The 21,138-nt window shown below is 33.3% G+C and overlaps 1 protein-coding gene across 1 annotated transcript; it reads left to right on the forward strand.

Moving 5' to 3' along the window:
* Nucleotides 1–5,715: 5,715 nt before the first annotated feature.
* LOC149414530 (uncharacterized) lies at nucleotides 5,716–10,227 on the forward strand. The gene is made up of 3 exons (XM_089643976.1): nucleotides 5,716–5,974; nucleotides 8,352–8,504; nucleotides 8,607–10,227. Exons 1-3 carry the CDS (start codon nucleotides 5,839–5,841, stop codon nucleotides 9,392–9,394), a joined length of 1,077 nt encoding a protein of 358 aa, XP_089500102.1. The 5' UTR covers nucleotides 5,716–5,838; the 3' UTR covers nucleotides 9,395–10,227.
* The last annotated feature ends 10,911 nt before the right edge of the window (nucleotides 10,228–21,138 follow it).

Here is a 21,138-nt window from a genome sequence, read left to right on the forward strand (position 1 = left end):
TATTATTGTACTACTGAACATCTCACATATTACAATGTGTACAAGTAAAAGCGTTAAAGGCGCGAATAAAAAAATAAACATTATTTGTATTTTCAACACTGTAATTTGGGTGCTGGTATTACTTCATTAAGTATTAATTAATTCATTTATATGTGTAGATCTATATTATATCTGTATTATAATAAAAGCTGTTTGCTTCTTACAAATAAATAAATAATAATTAACATATTCAATTTGAAATGTAGGTCAAGACGCTTCGTGTATTATTCATTTTTAAAAGTAAGATAAAAAACTTTGTTGTAATAAGTTCGTGTGCAGGCACAAAGAATAATAAAATAAACTTAATAATTGTTTGTGTAATAAATTTTGTTCTTATAATTAATAATTGATGTTTAGAGAATGTGGGCTTAAAATTTGGAAAAGACAAAAGGTTTAAGTAAGTTTTGTTATACTACGATTTTATTGTAAATTAATCAATAGTTATAAGTGTTAAAACTCAGAAACGAGTCCCTGTACGATCAAAGGAGTTCCACGGTGTGGTAGCCCTCTATCCCCCATCCTCGAAGAAGGTTACCGTTATTACCTGGAAGGCGTGCTTTTGACGATAAAAGGGCTGGAAATTTCGCCTCATAGAAAGTTCTACAAACGTCCAGAATATTCGAGAACATCCTGAAACATTCTGGAATGTTCGGGAATAATGTGGAAAGTCCCGGAACATCCAAGATCACAATGAATTAAAAACGGGATTACAGGCCGTTTTCTGATAAAATTTTAGAAAATTCGTAATCTATACAATACATTGGTAACCCTAAATAGTATAAAACAAAGTCATTATCCGCGTTTGTTTGTGAGCATAGTTCATTTAAACTATGCAACGAATTGTTTGATAGGGTTCTCACTATCATTTATTGAAAGTAGAGGATAGTCGAGCAACACCGGATACACGTCAGCTAGTTAATAATATAAAAGGAGAACGTTGGTAGTTTTATGGATTTTCCAAAGAGTCACTATTAGTCTTATAACTTCTTGAGACCCTGGGCACGCTATATTGCCCCTCTGCTATTACATTTCCCCGACTTGTAAACCCTGCTTTCAATTTATTTCGAATAGCAAAATTTGTGCCTATTGTTAATAATAATAATATCTTAAGTATGTATCTACTAATAAGTTAAGAAGAAATGAATTTTGCTTATTTGTATCACTTATAAAATCATATGGACTAAATTCAACTCGAATTTTAAACTACACTTGTAGCATGAAAATGGTCAGCAGATGAATCCACGACTGAAAGTTAACTGTTACATTCTTAACACAAAAGTGGTTTAAAGTTTACAGTGAATATGTAGTCTCCAGCTATTTTTACCTTATTAATTGTAAGTAGTACATATACGTTGTTTATTGCTGAAAACATTTCTATTATTCTTAACATAATTAATTAATTTTTTACTTGATTTTCTTATAGCGACTTTAAAACGAATTGTAATCTTTTTTATGATTTGAATGAATAAATAAAAATAAAACAAATTCAAATTTCAGTATATTTCCATTATTTATTAATTTTCAGAAGAAGGTACGGCATTTTCTATGGTTGCGTTATAGCATTATCCAACATAGCATCATATCAAAGCAATAACTTAATAACTAGATATCGTATTGTTCTATTTTAACCAGCCTGGAGAACGTATTAACTTATTTATCATGGTCTCTATAAAACGGTTATTCACAAATAGGTACTTAAAGAAATTAAATTACTGTACCCATATAAAATCCATTAGAAGAGAGCAGAAATTTTGTAATACACAAGGTTTCTGGGAGTAGAGTGCGCTAACTTCGGGAAATGATTAAAAGTGATTATAAAGTGATAGAAGTGCGTAGAATGTAAGTAAAAAAAAATACTAAACTTTTTTGAAATTCCAAGCTTTTAGGGTATTATTCAGGTAAAATAACAATAAAATAAAACATTATGTTTATTTGGGCATAATTACTGTAAAAATGTCTGGTTTTACCCACGAACGTCAGATATTCACAAGGTTTACAGGATACATGATGTAAATACACAAGGAAAGTGGACATTGTGAGAGTTTTTTTAAATAAGTCAAAAGCAATGACGTTAGTGAAGTGAATAAATGTTAAATAAGTTTGTCATTTAAAGTGAAACTACATTTTGTTAATTTTAGTTAAGTTTTATTTTTGAATTTGTTTTAAAAAATACGATATTGTAGCATAATTGTAAATAAAAAACTATCGGCCTAATTCTTACGTGGCCTATTGTTTACGTGCGGTTTCAATGGATACGAGCCAATCACAACGTTGCCACCTCGTGCTCGGCAAGTTCACAGCAAATTTATCGGGTAAGTTTGTACCCCTAAAGAATTTTTTAAGAATTCACTAAGGGAAAAAAATGGAATTTCGGAAAAGGTTAATAATATTTTGTACTCCTGCCATCACGTAAAATCACCTCCCGAAGTTAGAACACTTGCACTCCGGACACCGTGTATAAACTGTATATTAGGGGTGGCCACATTTTTCCAGAAGCGATTAGTTGATGGTGTAAATTTGTGGAGATCGACTGATATATAGGCTAACCATATTTTTTTTATCTTAAAGCGGGACGATTTCTAAAAAAAATTTACTCCCATCTAGACAGGGAAACTTTACAGTTATGTGACAGACATAGCAACATTTGAACAGTTTTATTGTCAAAATTAAATAAAGAAGACAAACATTAATTTTTACAGCGGAGAGTAACCATTATCGATTTCTGACTCTACTTATTCATGTTAACAAACGTTGGATTGAACACACTCTGTATTCACGGCAGAGATAAACCATTCTCGTGCTCTGCAGTTCTCTAAATCAGCCGAGAAACTGAGAACTGAGGCCTTTTGGTGAGGCACACTAATATTTTTGTTGCGGCCCGTAAGCGCCACAAAAAAAATACATTCATATTGGGAAAATAGTTTTTTGTCACAGTATGATCGATACATTTTAAAGTTAGTTTTATTTATCTTATAAAATCATCTTCGTTTTCCATGCGTAGTTATAAAAAAATTGTTCAATGGCACTGGTGATGAACTGGTGAAAAAATGAATTGACCTATCGGCACGTTCACAAATGAGCTTACAAGTAGAAATGTATAAGTGCACTCGGAACACAAGAATGGTTTCCTTTTAGCAGATAAGTCCGAAACTCTGATATCATGTTGCGTTGCAGAATACAAGACTGATTTAACTTAAGAGTGATTAATCATAAGAATTCATAAGCTTTAATAAAAGGTTACACGCGATTCAAGCGAATGGTTTTCTCCCAAATTTTGCAGCATATGGACTAAATGCATCTCGGATTTTAAACTACACTTGGAGCATGAGAATGGTTTCTCTCGCAGATGAATACGAAACGGGCTTATACTTTAGAGGGAACATGTGTCCGAATAACCAGCTCAAATTATTATTACACACGGAACATGCAAATGATTTTCTTATGAATTTTTGGATTCACCTATTTTAATTCGCTAATTAACCAAGCTCTTCATACTCTAAATGATATTTATCTAAACTCAAACATTGACATTTTTTCGGATTCACTGCCCAAATTCAAACGTGGCATCGTGTCAATAATATAAAATGTACAATGCGCGCGCACACACACACACACACACAGACACACACACACATACACACACAAACACATATACATTGCACACACACACACACACACACAGATATACATTGCACACAGACACCTATATACTACACAAGTCACCTGGTAATTAATTAATAAAAATACCACAGAAACATATTATAGGTACCCAATATGAAATATCCTCATGTTCTGTTGCTTTCTATAATATAAAATTATAATAAATACATAAAAATCGTAAAAAAAGGTATTTTAATATTAAAATTGTTGTAATTGAGTACCATCACCTATTATTTTATTTATTTATTTGAGGAACATAAACAGTCTTAGTAATACAATATGAATAAGAGGATAACAAAAGATAATAATACGAATGTATGTTATAATAATACGAATTATCACAGACTTTTGTGACACTTCTGGTGAAAATGTCGAAAATAGATTTTTGTCTTGACACATATGTTCACTGGCACCTGTGTCCACCAACCACTTTGACTGTTGATACAGTTCTTTAGGTATTTGTTGTACTACAAACGCATTTTTCTCCTTTCCTTTCTTATGCCAGCACTCACTCTTGTCGTGCCCAACTTTATTGCAATAAAAACACTTTTTTTCACTTTTGTTTGGAAAGTTACGATGGTTATTCTTCACATGACTCGTACACTCCCATATTATAATTTCCCATCTTATTACATTTGAAACACTTTATATTCCTTTTATTTGGAGCAGTTTTCTTTACCATAAACGCAGATGACGGCGATGCGAGTTCAGCCTTTTCCCTTACTCTCTCCTCTTCCTCTAACAAACGCGCGACAAGGTTATCATAGGTTTGTTTGTTATCTGGCGCAGACTCCCATGCTGATATGAAATGTTTGTAGATATCTGGCAATGACACCAATACCTTCGTAATTATGAATTTTTAGGAAATTTCTTCACCCATTTGTTTGAGTTGATTTTGTAACTCCTGTATTTTTGACAGGAAGACTGACATCTCCATTCCTTCTTCATATTTATATTGGAAAAATCTTTGCTGGATTATGTGAATACTTGTTTCACTTTTTTGTTCAAAAATGCTCGTTGACTTTCGCCACATCTATGCAGCAGTAGTGCAAGATAATATAATTTATGTAACATCACTTCCTCGGTCATCCTGGTCACTAACATTGTTTGAGCCGTAGCATTTTGTGTCTCCCATGCTTTCTGTTCCTCGGAGCCTTGCCCTTTTACAACTTTGCCTTCAACGACATTAATTAAATTTTAACCCCGTAACAACACCATTGTTTGAAACTTCCAAACATTCCAGTTTTTTATTCCTTCCAGTTTGATAACTGTATTATTTCCGTCCATCGTGTCTTTTAATTCCTTTCTTACTAGTTTTTCCTTCCTTGCAGCCGAATGTAGCAAGTATTTTTCTCCTTCCCGGCAACTTAACCTCCAACGCCAACACGCGTGTGGTGTGAGGTTTATTTTCGTTTCTCCGGTAATTGTTTTCAACTAGTCACTTCACTGTACTTTTATTTTTGATAGGTATGTGGCCTGTGGTGATCTGGGCCCATAACCTGTTTTAATCTTCTGTGTTTATTAAATTAAAATATAACACTTTTAATAACTGGTTTTATTGACGATGTACGTATTACATGAAAGATGACAGCAGTGTACAGAGCATAGAGAAAAAAAAAAACAAAACCAAATGGGTTGCCACACACAACATGTTGCCAACTTTTAAACTAACATTATTATTATAGAAAATAATGTATTACTTATTAAATGGCTAGTTTATTAGAATATATATTTTTTGAACTAAACACAAAATAAAAACCTATTTTAGTATCAACGGTCAATATTTTTGGGTAAATGAGGTAAGATAAAAACTAATCTAAAAGCTTTGTAATGTTGGCCGCCAGGTGAAGAATTGACTTTATTTTTTTTTAAATAACTATAAAAATGAATTATTTTCCCTTTTCGGAAACTGAAATACTTGCTTTTCATTTCTATATTCTACAAAGCGTTTTTCTTTCATCTATGGATAAACTTTGTCCAAATTCTTCCTGTCACTTTTTTGTTGGTTATGTTATATGGCGTTACTCCTTTCGTCATTTTGTAAACCTTGAACGAAAACAATGAATCCTTCTCTCAAGAAATCCTTCAGTCTCATTATAAAGACGTATAAACGGAACATCCAGATCCTTACGTAAAATCATGGATTCCACCGCCATCAAGTTAGAACCAGGCACAAGTTCGGAAGAGAGTGTTCCTGTGATACTTACGGAAATCGATATAGACTATTCTTTTATCAAAAAAGAAGGTCCACAAACCATTTCCCACAACAATTCAGGTATTTTATTGCCGTTTTTTTTATACATAACTTATACAGACGCAAAATGCAATCGTAAATATAACTGCAGTTTTTGCTTGGCTGCATCGACATGCTCATACCTAGATTTCGATCCTATTCTGCGGGTTTATTGTTATTTACGAATATTTAACAAAGTGATAACAATTAATACACACACATATATATACATAGAAGAAAAATAAAAGCAAGCACATCAATCCATTTACAAAATTAATATTTCTTCATGATTTGAATATTGGATTCAACAATGAAGAATTATATCTCTAAACAGTATAAAATAAAGTCTCTATCGTCGGCCTGTTTGTACGCTTAGTTCTCCTAAGCTACGCAACGGATTTTGATAGGGCTTTCTAATAGAGAAATTCTTTCTGAAGGTTTATGTATATGATACATGCATATTATATTTATTGAAAGTAGAAAAAATCGAGCAACACCAGGTATAGGTCAGTTAGTTGCGTTAACATATATATCCAGCTAACAATAAAAACACCCTAATATAATGGAACTTCCTTCTTCTTCTGGCGTTAGTAAGATTAGATTGTTAATATTAATTTTAGTTGTAAGTTGCTAAATATGTAAATACTCGTATATATGTCGTTAAGATAGTAGTTATAGGCCTTAGTCGTAAGTCACTAGATATAAGTCTTAGAGATAAGTCAGTAGTTCTAGTATTAACTATTTAAGAAATATATTTGTACAGCGCCCTTGAGGTGATTTCTCACGAAAACGGCGCTATATAAATTAGCCAAATATTATTATTATTAATGTAGAGAAGCGTTTAACTAATTGATATTTTACGTCGGTGATTGATAACATAATTTTGCTTAAAGAGCAATAATTATTACTGATTGTTGTTTTGGCTTGACGTTGGTTTTATTCTAATAATATCCCAGCTCCGCCGAGGAATTAAAACCGAATAAAATATTTGGAAATCAATTCAGTCATGCAATCTCATGCCCGTTGTTAGCTATCGATAATCTATATAGTTTTTAGTGTGGTATTTGAAATATTCTTTGTCTTGACATAGCTCCAATTTTTGATATTGCGTTATCTCAGTTGTAAAGGATTCTAACTTCGCTTCACCTTATTCTGAGATGTGATGTGCCAAAGTGTGCAAAAACAATTTATCAAAATCTATTTACCTGATTTTGGGATTGAATCTTTTTTGTAAAGTATTTTAGTTGAACTCGTGGTAATTGAAAGTATTTAATTAGAATGTTGAATAAATTATGAGAAATCGTCTTTTCAAAATATGACACCTCAGAACACGGTAAGGCGAAGTTAGAACTGTATCCAACTAAGTCTATATATATTGTGGTCTTAGAACTATTATAATCCGTTGGGGTTAGGTTCACGAGTTTATGATATTTATTTAATCGATGGTAAACTAAAATCTCTTGTAACTAAATGTTTTGTTTCATAGTTGTGTTGTGAAGGTTGAAGATGTGTTGAAAGTAAACCATGTAATATTTTATATTACATTTATTACAGCAAGGATTATTTAAGTAATCTAGGTGCGGAGTAAGTTATTTTGATTAGCGCGTTAAAACGTAGAGCGTAGTAGACTGATTGATTACCTTCCCGATGTCGCTTACATAACGTGCCAATACGATAACAGCTGCACAACAGAACGTTGCCGAACATTCTGTTTGCTATGGCTACAAATATTGCCACCCGTAACGCTGAGCAACGGCTGAAATTTCCAGTATGTTCTATGACGGCCTAGGTAACTTAGCGCTTGACATTGTGTACTAAGTAGTACTTGACACCGTCCGACTCGAGTGGTGGCGTACCACTACAGTTGTATGAAAGGCAGATCTTTAAGTAGTCGGAGAAACGATAAGTCTGGGACTCAGATACTACACAGGAGTTTATCATTTTATTGTTTTTCAGATAATTTGAAAGAATCTTATGATTTAAGGATTAATAGATATTACGTGTGATATACTTAATTCAGATCTTCGTAAACCATGTCCGTTTGAAATATTTCAAAGCCAAAATAATTGGTTTTTTTTTGTTTCCCCCTGTTGTCGTTCGTGAGTTTATTTTATATGTTTCTCTCGTTGTCGAAGTGATTTAAAGAATTTTGTAAAATTACAACTTTTCTAGCGGGTGCGATGTTTCGAATTATATTAGCAATTTCTTATTGGATTAAAATAATTCCCAATCATTGACCTCCGTTTTTATATAATACAATTTATTTATCGGCCCCAATATTTTATTGTAGTTATTAAGTATGTAAAATAAATTTCAATAAACATTGAACGAACTTGAATCGTTCTAGTCCTCTCTGGGAAAAGGCAGATCATTTTTCTATGCATTGCTCGGTGTGTATTATTGTTTTTTTTTGTTGCAGGTAGTATTAATGTGAAGACTGTTCCAATAAAGGCAGAATCGGGACTGCCAAAAGAATATGGAAGTGGAATTCCTTTTACGGAAATGGACCTAGACCTCATCGATGTTAAAAAGGAATGCTTAAAAAATTCCGCGAGAATTACCCAGACAGCAGGTAGAATCGATTTTTGTCGTTGTTAAAATTCATAATTCATTTAACGTTGTTGATAATTATCTGTGCTTATACTTTATAACTACTATCCGTAATGTTTTTCAGAGTCATTGGCAGACTTGAAGAAGCAACCTAGGGAAAAACGATTCTCTTGTTCCCTATGTAAATACTCCAGTTACATTAGGTCAAAATTAGAAAAACATTTGCGAACCCATAGCGGAGAAAAACCTTTTTCATGTTCTAACTGCAACGTTTCGTGTACTCAAAAAGGTCATTTGAAGAGACACATGCTCACTCACAGTGGGGAAAAACCTTTTTCATGTTCTTACTGTAACTATTCGTGTTCACTAATAGAAAATTTAAAGAAACACATGCTGACTCACAGTGGTGAAAAGAATTTTTTCTGTCCCGACTGCAACTATTCGTGTAATCAAAAGGGATACTTGAAGAAACACATGCTGACTCACCGTGGAAAAAAACCTTATTCATGTTCCAACTGTAACTATTCATGTTCACTAAAGGGGAATTTAACGAGACATTTACTGACTCACAGTGGAGAAAAACCCTTTTCTTGTCCCGACTGCAGCTATTCAAGTTCACGGAATGGAAATTTGAGGACTCACATGCTGACTCACAGTGGAGAAAGGCCTTTTTCTTGTCTCGTCTGCAATTATTCGTGTTCTCAAAAGATAGTTCTGAAGCGTCACATGTTGTTTCACCGGGGAGAAAAACCTTTTTCTTGTCCCGACTGCAATTATTCGTGCACTCAAAAAGGACATTTGAACACACACATGCTGACTCACAGTGGAGAAAAACCTTTTTCATGTTCTAAATGTACCTATGTATGCTCTCAAAAAGGAGGTTTGAAGCGCCACATGCTGGCTCACCGTTGAGAAAAACCTTTTTAATGTTCCAACTGCAACTATTCAAGTTCACGAAAGGGAAATTTGAAGGTACACGTGCTGATTCACAGTCGAGAAAAACCTTCATCGTGTAGTAGCTGTAGCTATTCAATTTCATAAAAGAATTGAGGAGTCATCTGCTAACTTATGGATGAGAAAATCCTTTGTTATATTCGAACAAAATTACTTACGCCAACCAAAAATATTTTTTTTCACCGAGAATCTGATTGCGTGAAATGAAAACCTTCTTACATTCGATGGTCTGAAATTATATTTTGTATATATATTCATTTCCAGTAAAACAGTATTCGATAATTCACAAGTCTATGTTTAAATTCTATTTATTCTGGGTTCTTACAGATGTGCTCACTCACATTGTTACGGGATAAATCAAATAGCCTGTTGTTTTATTATTTGGTGTGGTCGTCTTACATCAGGCAATACTGTGGAAGAGCTGTTCGGAGTTGTCTGATACGTCAGTATTATTATATTCAGTATTCGAGTATCGGCGCTTGCAGTCTGATGGACGGGAAGAGGAACTCCGTGGGTTGGCGTCGACACAGATTTGTGAGATTCTACCATCATGCATTAATTCCTTTAGATTAATTTTAGGATATTGGTTTGGGTACTGTAATTAATAATTTTTGTTCCATCATTACAATATGGAACTGGCTTCCAAATTAATATCTCGTAATGATATTCAAAATTAAAATTATTGTTTGTTTACCCACAATTTTTAACTTATATTTAAATCCATGACTGGTTATTTTTAATATAAAAAGAAGACCGACCCACTAATTTTTCTCAGAGGTTAGAATCACCACACACCCTGGGATTATTTCTCTTTGTTAATTTTGAGTCTCATGCTATATTGTTATACAATTAATTACATTTCTATTTTATGAATCTTTTATTTCAGATTTCTATCCTTATTCTCTACACAAGTAGCATTAAATTAACTGTTATATTGGCGTCGTACGCGTCATGTTCATAATAGCATTAAAAAAAATTTAATGTTACAAAATATGAACAAAAAGTTGGGAATTACAACTTGATTATATTGTGTAATAATTACATAATATTAGAATACTTCAATTTCCACGCGGAAAATGGATTTCCATAAAGGAGTAATTTTATGATTATGAGAGATAATCTTACAAAACTCTCATAAATTTTCATGTTCTTTCTTTGATTCTTATTGTTTTAAGTTAAATGCTAGTTTTTATTTATTTATATGTATTGTTTGTTTAACGCTCGTGCCATTGGCACTGACTGCCAGCTCACAGCATTGATCGACGTAAATTGCCGGTTTCCTCTTGAATTTACGAATTTCGTCAGACAACTGACTGATTGTGCCAATTACTTCCCTGTTTATTAAGCTGTGTACAATGTATACACACTCTGCACGTGTTTACAGGATTAGATATTCTTATCTCTGAAAAGGAATTCATCGATCATAGTGCCCAAATTTTATTACTCAAGTCCCACGGGTGTGAGTAACAGCACACTCGAAGGTGATAGAAAAATATCAAAGATGAATCATCTTATAATTATGTGACAACAGATAAAACATTATTTTAATCACAACATTTTTGGTAATAAGCCTCTGTTGTACGAAACAATCGTCAGTGAAAAATCACGGAAATAAAATATTATTACTTTATTTTATTTATTTCAAAGAAATTTACATTTGACGATATATTTTGAATTTTATTTCAACCGTCATGCTAGCGATGCCCCTGTGTAATGGCGGGTGAAGTTTACAGATTTAATAATATTCATAATAGTTAGTAAATTAAATTATACAATTCCGATTCGGTTTATATTTTATGTGATAAATAATTAATTAAACATTGACAAGTTGTATTTTTTATATGAATTAAATCGATTAAGGAATGTGAGAGATGTGTGAAAGGAGATTAGGGGGTTAAAGTGTAGAACGTATGGGTGTTGAATTTTGAAATGTATTGCAGATGTTAGGATCCATAGAGTTATTTGTGTTTTGAAAGTGCGGAGCGGAATTTCTTTTTTTAGGATATCAAGGAGAAGTTTGAAAGTTTTGGAAGCTAGGTAGGTGAGTTGTCTTTGTGCTGATGTAGTATGAGGTTTAGGTATATTGTATTGTCGTTTGGTTATATTTCTGGTGGTATGATTGTGTTGTAAGATTGTTTTTTCATTGTATTTGTACCAGAAATGGAGTTGACAATGTTACATTTAGATTTCTGACAAATACCATAAGCTTTTACAAACACCCAATACATTAAAGGTCAGACACGTGGAAAGATGAGTTCATATAATTTACAAGTACCTAGCTACATTTGTAAAGCGAAAATTTATTCTCTTTTGTATGAATCCGAACATGTACATTCAAGTCTGATTTGTTGGCGCACGAGTACGGGCAATATATACAGGAGCATGGCCTTTCTTTTGTATGAGTCTGACTTATTCGAACACAAAAAGCTGCACAAAGAATTGAGAATGGCTTTTCTCCGCTGTGAATACGCAAATGTCTTCTCAAAGCCGACCTGTCTGAACAGACAAATGAACAAAGGGAACATAAAAAAGGTTTTTCGCCTGTGTGAGTGCGTACATGTTTCTTTAAAGATTGCTTTTCAGAACATGTGTAACTGCAAAGTGAACAAGAAAATGGCTTTTCGCGTGTGTGAACTAATAAATGTCTGTTCCATGCGGGTTTATCTGAAAACGATTTCGTGCAATAAGTACAAGTGAAGGGTTTTTCTTTTGTATGAGTACGCAAATGCATAATTAAGTAAGACTTGCTCGAGCAAGTATAAGCGCAGTAAGAACATGAGAATGGTTTTTCACCGGTGTGAGTACGAATATGGTTCCTTAACGCGGTCTTTCCTGAACTGGAATAAATGCAGTACGCACACGGGAATGGCTTTCGACCAGAATGAACCAGTAAATGTCTATTCAATGCGGACTTATCTGAAAATGAATAACTACAGTCTGAACACGAGAATGGCTTTTCGCCTGTATGAATCCGGAGGTGTCTTTTCAAGACGGACCTCTCCGCGCTTGTATAGTTACAGTACGAACACGAGAATGGTTTTTCTTTTGTATGAGTTCTTATGTGGACTAACAAGACAGTCTTAGAAGAAAGCCTCTGACTGCATTCGGTGCTTGGAAATGTTTTTTTAGGAGATTTGGGTTCCTTTCCGGAGCAATTTCTTTTTGTTGTACTGTTCTTCGTTCTCAAGGTTGCAGCTAGAACAGAAAACACCATAACATGAGCTTAAAAAAATGGTTCTTTTTATTAGGTAGCTTGCATATTATTTAAGCACCAACTCGATTTGTCATCACCCTCATACACAATGTGAAAGGGTGGTGACCCCGTAGCCAAATTGTCCACAGAGGACTTACATCGTTTATTCTATCTGTAAATTCAATGACAAATGTCATAACTACAAGTCGTAGTACTGTATTTATTTATAGAGAAATGCTCAAATGACTTTTTTTTGTGAAGAATATTTATTTAGGACGAAAACATTATAAAGCTAAAGAAAATTTTCATATGTATTCATTATATTATAAATATTTTTTAAAAACTCTAGAGAGAAAGAACCATTTATCTGAATATAAGTAGCTATCCTAGAGCACTTGAGGTGAAATGACACTAAAGTACGCTATAAAAAAATACATAAATTCTTTATTCCATAATTTGGGGAGGTGAGTGCAATCCCACACATCCCATAAAGGGTATAAGTATAAATAATGTTTACAAAAATAAAGAAAATAGATTAAAAATAAAAAAAAATTAAATAAAAAATGAGATAAAAACAGAGAAGCACGGGAATCCATCGGATCTAAGATTGTGGGAGCAAATATCTTTCTCCAATGGTCTTCAATGCTCGATCCTGAAGTCAGACGGGATTCTATGATTAGAATATTTGTGGAATAGTTTATCCTTCCCCTCAGTCCCGCAATCCTGGTTCTAATAGAGCTGTAAATCCTGGAACTCGCCCTTTTGTAAACATTGAGGAGGCACTACAGGGCCTGGGGAGTCCAAACATCAATCTGTAAGCGTTGTTATATTGCACCCGAAGCCTTTTCAATGTAAATGCCGTGTTATTAATATTATTATCCTGGGGAAACTACATAGAATAGATACATTTAAAAAATGTTAATGTGTTAACACAATGTCTGGTACGATTTACAATAACATAATTTTGCAAATTACAAATAGTGTAGTCCATTTCATGGCAGGTGATTGCCATTTTATCCCTGGAATTTCAAGGCTCAATGGCAAAATGTGATACTTCTTGATGAAATTTTGCATACTTGACGATCAAAATAAGTGGAAAATTACTTCATATGATTTTTTTTAAATCTGCTCAAAGTCCGGACAACGCCGGGTCCTTGTAGTTAATAATAATCAATACACTGAACAATTTAAATCGTGTTAACATAAATTCAAACATAGGTAACAAGAGGGAAATCTAAAATTTTCAAAATTGAAACACACAACGAAGAGAGCCTACGATAATACAAGGTTCATTAATAAAACGCATATAAATTAATTAATAAAACTAGCCTGACCCCCATAGAAATTGTTCAAAAAGTCATAATAAAAATAATACAAAAAAACACTCCAAACTTCCCCACTGAAAGCGTATTCGAAGAATTCCTACATTTAAACACTTATTTATGAAAACTTCAATTATTCAAATTATAAAATAAAAAGATTCAATTCATAGCTGAAAATCGAACCAGACTTAAATATATATTTGCATGCTTTAAACCAGTGCTCCGCAACCTTTTCTCACCTACGACACACTAAATTTCTTCCTAAAATTCCGCGGCACACCGAAAGCTAAAATATATAGGTATTAAATTGATACACAAATTTTAATTTTAATTTGAAAAGTATACATACATACATATAAATATAACATATTTATTTTTACGCAATCTTAATAATTAATGAGCGATTAATTGTTAAATTAACCTGCGCTTGTTTCAATCAACACGAAAGTTTTATATTCGGCTCGATTTTTGTCGAAGTTCTTGGTCAAGACCTTTTAAGCATGACCGCTTATCATTTTTAATTTATTTTTTATATTTTTTTTTATAGTGAATACCTCACAAGAGTCCCAACTGCTCTCGTCTGGAGCCAGTGAGACTATGGCATCCCCAATTGGGGGATGTTGTGAGGCTGAAGGTAAGTGGGGAAGGGAAAGAGGAAGGTGGGGAAGTACCTGGCTGTTCAGATCTAGTCACTAAACACGGCTTAAGCCATTTGGAGCAACGTTTCAATTCTGAATGGTGGTCTTACACCAGGGCGATACTGGTAGTATCTTCCACTCTGGAACGTGCCGCAAATATACTATATATTATTTTAATTAATTAATTGTGAAATAACACAAATTAATCAAATAAAATTTATTTGCGCACGCCGGGTTCGAACCCGCGACCTACGGAATGGCAGTCCAATGCGTTACCACTGGACTATGCCGGACTATAATTAATACAAGCGTTGAAAAACTTTGCTCACATAAATATTTCGTTGAAAATGGAAGTAGTGTTTAGAATACTTTGACGGAAATGCGAGGATATTCTTTTTTTACGTAAATCCAGAAAACATCTAATGGATCTTCGGAGAAGTGAAGTTTTAATGTCATGTCATTATTTAAATCTGTAAATTTCTCTCGAATTTGCAGAGGCAGTGCTTCTGTAGAATTTATTGCATTGGTTGCAAAAGGATTTCGAATCCAATCGTATTGTTCCGTATTAATGGAATAAAAATACCGACCAAATTTCTGCTGAAGCATATTTAAATATTGTTGGGCCAGATCCACAGTTAAATGTTTGTTTTCAATTGTACTATGGTTGGTCCTTTGGTACATTTCCAAAAATCCTTTTTGCAACTCTTTCTGCCATAGTTCGTTATTAAGTTCATTGAAATGCTCGAATATATCAGCCATATATGCAAGTTTGGCTATCCAGTAATTATCATCGAGGTGCTGATATAGTTCGGGCATAAAAAAAAAATGAATAAATAAATGAATAAATAAATAAATAAATATTTTGATTTAAAAGAAACTCACGCACCTCGTGACGAAGCTCAAACCATCTAGCCAAAACTTTGCCTCGGGATAGCCAAAGAATTTCAGTATAAAACAATAAGGATTCATATTCGGCTACCATTTCTGCACAGAGTATTCCAAAGATTCGCGAGTTTAGAGCTCTTGATTTAATTATGTTTACGATTTTAATGCATTCATTCATCGTGCTCAAAAGTTCCTCTGGTAAATTTTTGACCATCAATGCTTCGCGATGTATGCAGCAGTGTGAAAATTGTAACGTTGGATTTTTTTGTTTTACACAAGAGACAAAACCTTTTTTACTACCCGTCATTGCCGCAGCGCCATCCGTGTAAACAGCAATGCAATTGCTCCATTTAATATTATATATATTTGGAAGAAATCATCGGTTACTTGAAAAATTTCTTCACCGGTAGTTCGTTTTGAACCTCCTTACAAAATAAATAATGTTCTTTAATAAAGTCCACGTCAACGAAACGAACAATAGCTATTTTTAATATCGGTTGTTTCATCGATCTGAAGCGCAAATTTTTCAGCCAATAACAGTTTTCTAATCAGTGTTCCGAACATATTGTGAATACGTCTTTTAACAGTATCGAGAGACAATCAAAAATAGAAAATATTATGAAAAATATTTTGTCACGGTGTATCAAATACGTAATGATATATTGTAAATTGTCAAATACCTACATTGAATTTGACCGCGGCACACCTGTGTCCGGCTCACGGCACACCAGTGTGCCACGGCACACCGGTTGCGGAGCACTGCTTTAAACTACACACTTCTTTTGCCCAGCACCATTATACCCACCAAGGAAAAAAAATCTTTAATAAATTACCAAAAGAAATTAGAACCAACAATGATAAAAAAAAACAAATATTGTACTATATAAAATTTTTTTTAGGGAAATCGTTAACAAAAAAACTGATTCCCCTAGTTTCATTTGAAAATCTCACAAATAATCCTATTATACTCTTCTTATCCTCTATAATATTTTTTTTTCTTCCTTCCAAATACAATAATTTGTATGGATTTTAATTTTGTATTTTTTTTTTACTTTGTAACCTAGTTATATTATTTTTTCGCAAATGTACACTTCTCTTCCATCCACAAGAAAATGCTTTTAATGGAAGTGTAATATAAATTAAAACAGTACGACTTGTAAACATTGTATATTTATTGTAAAAAAACACAAATAATAAACAAAAAATATTTTTTTTAAAATGTAAATACGATATATCATTGACTTTCCTCTACTTTCTATAAATTCCTTCCGGAAGAAATTCTCTAAATGATAGTGAAAACCCTATCAAAATCCGTTGCGCAGCTTAAATGAACTAAGCGCACAAACAGACAAACGCGGATACCGACTTTGTTTTATACTATTTAGAGATTATCAAAAGTAAGAACTGTCAAGCGCTGACGTTTATAATTATTTTCTACAATTGTTTATGGTCTATGCAAATGTCATTTTGTATCCGTAGCTTCCTGCGTCGTCAAACAATTACACCCAATAAATTGTTGCTCCGCTTTTCTAAAGTAATATTGGAGACTGCAAAATAATTGTTTTCCATTTTAACAGGTTTGTTTCAATACAATTACCATCACAATTCGATCCCGGAGTTAAATCACATTCTTGCACTTCTACTTTTCTCTTAGAATTTCTTCAACACATTGGAACTGAGGTCTTGTACGTAAGTATGTTTATGTTATATTGACTAAGAATTAAGACACTTAATTGGTGCATGTTTATTATATGTACACAATACCAAGCAGGTTAACACGCGACGGATGGGAGTACGTGGGTTTTTTTTTTTTTTTTTTTTTTTTTTTTTTTTTTTTTTTTTTTTTTTTTTTTTTTTATAAATTTAATTTAGATTAAATTTGATAATATTATTATTAAGTTCTGCAAGTGTTTTAGTTTTTTATTATTGTGACAGCTGTTTCGGCTTACAAGGCCATTTTCAAACTGTGGTTAGTCCACATTGAGACGACGTTTTTATACTATTTCAAATGTAAATTTTGAAGGTGCATACATTGATTTATTACTGGTTACACCGATGACATGATCTATTGTTGGTTAAACCAATCTATGTTTTCCCCTCAGTAAATGGTAATGGGTTCTTAATTATTTATGCATTATACTGCTTGGGTTTTGTGAAAATACTGAGAAGTGGTGAGTAAATTATTTTCCGTACTTTATTAATTAGTGTTAAATTTGGGTCATTCGTTCGTTTATTGATTTCTAATTGTTCAAGTAAATTTAATCTAATGCCCTTTTTTTTCTATATGCAATGGTTTAGGACCCTTGTTGTTAAGTGGGGTATGATTATTCACCAAGAGATGTTCTGCGAATTTTGAGGATGTGTTTTTATTATTATAACATCGTATATGTTCTTTGAATCTAGTTGAGAATGCCCTCCCCGTTTGTCCGATGTAAGTGGCGTTACAATCGGCGTGGTCACATTTTAATTCATATATGCCACTGTTATTGAGTATAGGGATTTTACTTTTAGAGTTTTTAAGGCTTGTTCCTAAATTATTGTTTGTTCGAAAAGCTATATTTAAACCACATTTTTTAATTTCTTTTGCAATTTTTTCAGATATTGGGCCGAGGAATTCGAGACATGCAAATTTTTCTATATTTTTGTTATTTACCGGATATATTAAATTGATTTTATTTTTATATTTCTTATTTTTTATTATTTTTTCAATGTTATTTGCCTCATAGCCGTTATTAATCGCGAACGTTTTTATCGTTTCCTTTTCTTTTACATAAGCTTTATTGTCTAAGGGAATGTTAATGAGTCTATGTACCATCAATGGTACACATTTTTGATACATATACAATTCAGGTACATACATAGTAATATAGAATGAAAGAGTAACAAAAAAATCCTACAAAGGCGAAGCCTGAGCGTGGGTATTATAGTGTATGGATAAAACAGTGGTGTTTAAAATATATTTCTTAAAATTGTTAAATGTATCTATAGAGATCAATGTGATTGGTTTTTTTTAGAGAAGTATCTATTTTTTCTTTTTTTTTAAATTTACAAACATATACACACACACACACACACCCTCACCCCGCACACACAGACACACGCACACACACTCACGCACACACACCCACACACACACATAAAACATAGATGCATGTATATATTTCTTTGATTTAAAGAAATTAATCTTTAATTTACAGAAAGACATTTGATAAAAAGCTTGATATGGCTTTAGCCGTTTTTGCTGACCCGATCTGAATAGTCAGGTACTCTCCCACATTCCTCTTCCCCATCTCATTCTCCTCCCCATTACCTACAGCTTCATAACATACCCCAGTTTGGAATGTCATAGTCTCACTGACTCCAGACGGTTGGGATTTTAGTGCGATGTTCAAATACAAAAAAGTTCTCCTATTTTCCTAAATAATGGATTATTTAATAATTCTTCTGTTGCAGGTCTAATTTATTTTGAGCTGGGACCAAGTACCATTTTTATATTAAGCCGGAACGCTATCACAGGCCATGGATCTTCCCAACCAAGAGAGTGTTTCCATCAAGATGGAACCAGGGTCCCAGGAAGAGGGTGGAGGTGAGATGCCGTATATGGATACATATATCTACCTCCCGGGTATGAAGAAGGAGTGTTTACAGTACGCGGCGAGTTCTCGGACAGACGTTAAGTTGCGTAGCAAAAGTAAGAAGAATGTTGATTTCGGATGCACGGAATTGTTTTGGAATGTTTCGTAGACAGTACATATTATTATTGTTCATGACGTCCTCTCTTGCCGTTCATTAGTTAGTTTTGTTTTACTTTTAAATGGCAATTGACTCGAGTCGGGCCATGTCAAGAGTCTGAATAATAGAAGAGTATGTATTAGACGACGTATGAATGTGAATGAGGCAAGAAGTGTGTACCAAGACCATTTGTTTGGCGGTCCATGCTCTCTACCTTCCCCTGCGGAGAAACGGCATTATTTTTAGTTTGTTACTTTCAAATGTATCATCGTTTACCTATCTTTCAAACTAAGCAGGATTATATTGCTTACAAAATGTTCCCGATTCCTCAAGTCAATAAAGTGTTCATCTTATTAGGGACATCATAAAAGCTACATATTATAATATTGCAAAAAAAATATTATTCCATTGACAGTAAATCACCAAACTCAGTTCTAAAGGTGCTCAAGAGTAAATAGAATTTCTTTCCCAAAGCGTCGGTCCCTGAAGTCTTATTGTAAATTAACCTATAAAAATTCCCCCTTCTACAAGATTTTTCAATGGTTTCTTTTATAGTTAGTAATTTTAAGTTTTTATTAACAAAAACCACGTCTTATTAACTTATAATACTATCTCGGAAAAGGGATTCAATTTATAATATGCTTTTCGTCTCGGCATATCATGTACATATTGTGTTTTGTTTCTCCAGGTAGCATTAATGTGGAGACTGTTACCGTCAAGGCAGAACCAGGACATCGCGAAGAAGTTAAAAAGGAAATACCTTTTAAAGAAATTGATATAGACATCCCGAATGTTAAAATAGAATGCTTAGAGCGTTCTGAAAGTATTACCCAGACAGCAGGTAAAACAAAGCCGGTTTCGTTTGTTAAAGTTAACAATTGTGCTCTGCAAAGGTTTTCTTTTTGATGATTTTACTTTACATGCCTACAAAATGTATATCTTTTATCAGCTTTATCCCTTATTTCTTTCAGGCGTATTCTTGAAGACGCATCTCGAGGAAAAACAATTATCATGTCCTCATTGTAACCGTTCCTGTTCTCGCAAGTCACTTTTAGAACGGCACTTGCTCACCCATACTGGAGAGAAACCCTTTTCATGTCCCTACTGCAAGTACTCGTGTTCTCAAAAGGTACACCTGAATAACCACTTGTTGACACACAGTGGAGTAAAGCCCTTTTCGTGTTCCATCTGCAATTTTTCTTGTTTTCGGAAGGAATATCTAAAATCTCACATGTTTAAGCATAATGGAGAAAAACCTTTTTCGTGTTCGGAATGCAAATTTTCATGTTCTTTAAAATGTAATCTAAAAAGTCACATGTTAACTCACAGTGTAGAAAAACCGTTTTCTTGTTCTGAATGCAAATTTTCATGTTCTTTAAAAAGTAATCTAAAAAGTCATATTTTTATCCACAGCGGAGAAAAACCTTTTTTGTGTTCCGAATGTAAATTTTCATGTTCTTCAAAAAGAAATCTAAAAAATCACTTGTTGAATCACATTGGAGTAAAACCCTTTTCGTGTCCCTTCTGCAATTATTCATGTATTCGGAAAGAATACCTAAGATCTCACATGTTTACCCACAGTGGAGAAAAACCTTTTTTGTGTTCTGAATGCAAATTTTCATGTTCTTCAAAAAGAAATCTAAAAAATCACTTGTTGAATCACAGTGGAGTAAAACCCTTTTCGTGTACCTTTTGCAATTATTCATGTATTCGGAAGGAATACCTGAGAACTCACATGTTTACCCACAGTGGAGAAAAACCTTTTTTGTGTTCCGAATGCACCTTTTCATGTTCTTCAAAAATATATCTAAGAAAACACATGTTGAACCATACTGGAGAAAAACGTTTTTCTTGTCATTTGTGTAATTATTCAAGTTTTCAGAAGGGAAATCTTAAAAGGCACATGTTTACTCACAGTCAAGAAACACCTTA

This window comes from Hesperophylax consimilis, chromosome 20, assembly GCF_061612785.1.
Source record: "Hesperophylax consimilis isolate HC1 chromosome 20, BYU_Hcon_1.0, whole genome shotgun sequence".
NCBI classification, from domain to species: Eukaryota; Metazoa; Arthropoda; class Insecta; order Trichoptera; family Limnephilidae; genus Hesperophylax; species Hesperophylax consimilis.

Bases quoted from the DNA above. Each gene is read 5' to 3' on its own strand.
- LOC149414530 (XM_089643976.1), top strand. From the start codon at position 5,839: ATGGATTCCACCGCCATCAAGTTAGAACCAGGCACAAGTTCGGAAGAG. The intron at 5,975-8,351 runs GTATTTTATTGC...TTTTTGTTGCAG, and splicing joins CATTTCCCACAACAATTCAG to GTAGTATTAATGTGAAGACT. The intron at 8,505-8,606 runs GTAGAATCGATT...AATGTTTTTCAG, and splicing joins GAGAATTACCCAGACAGCAG to AGTCATTGGCAGACTTGAAG.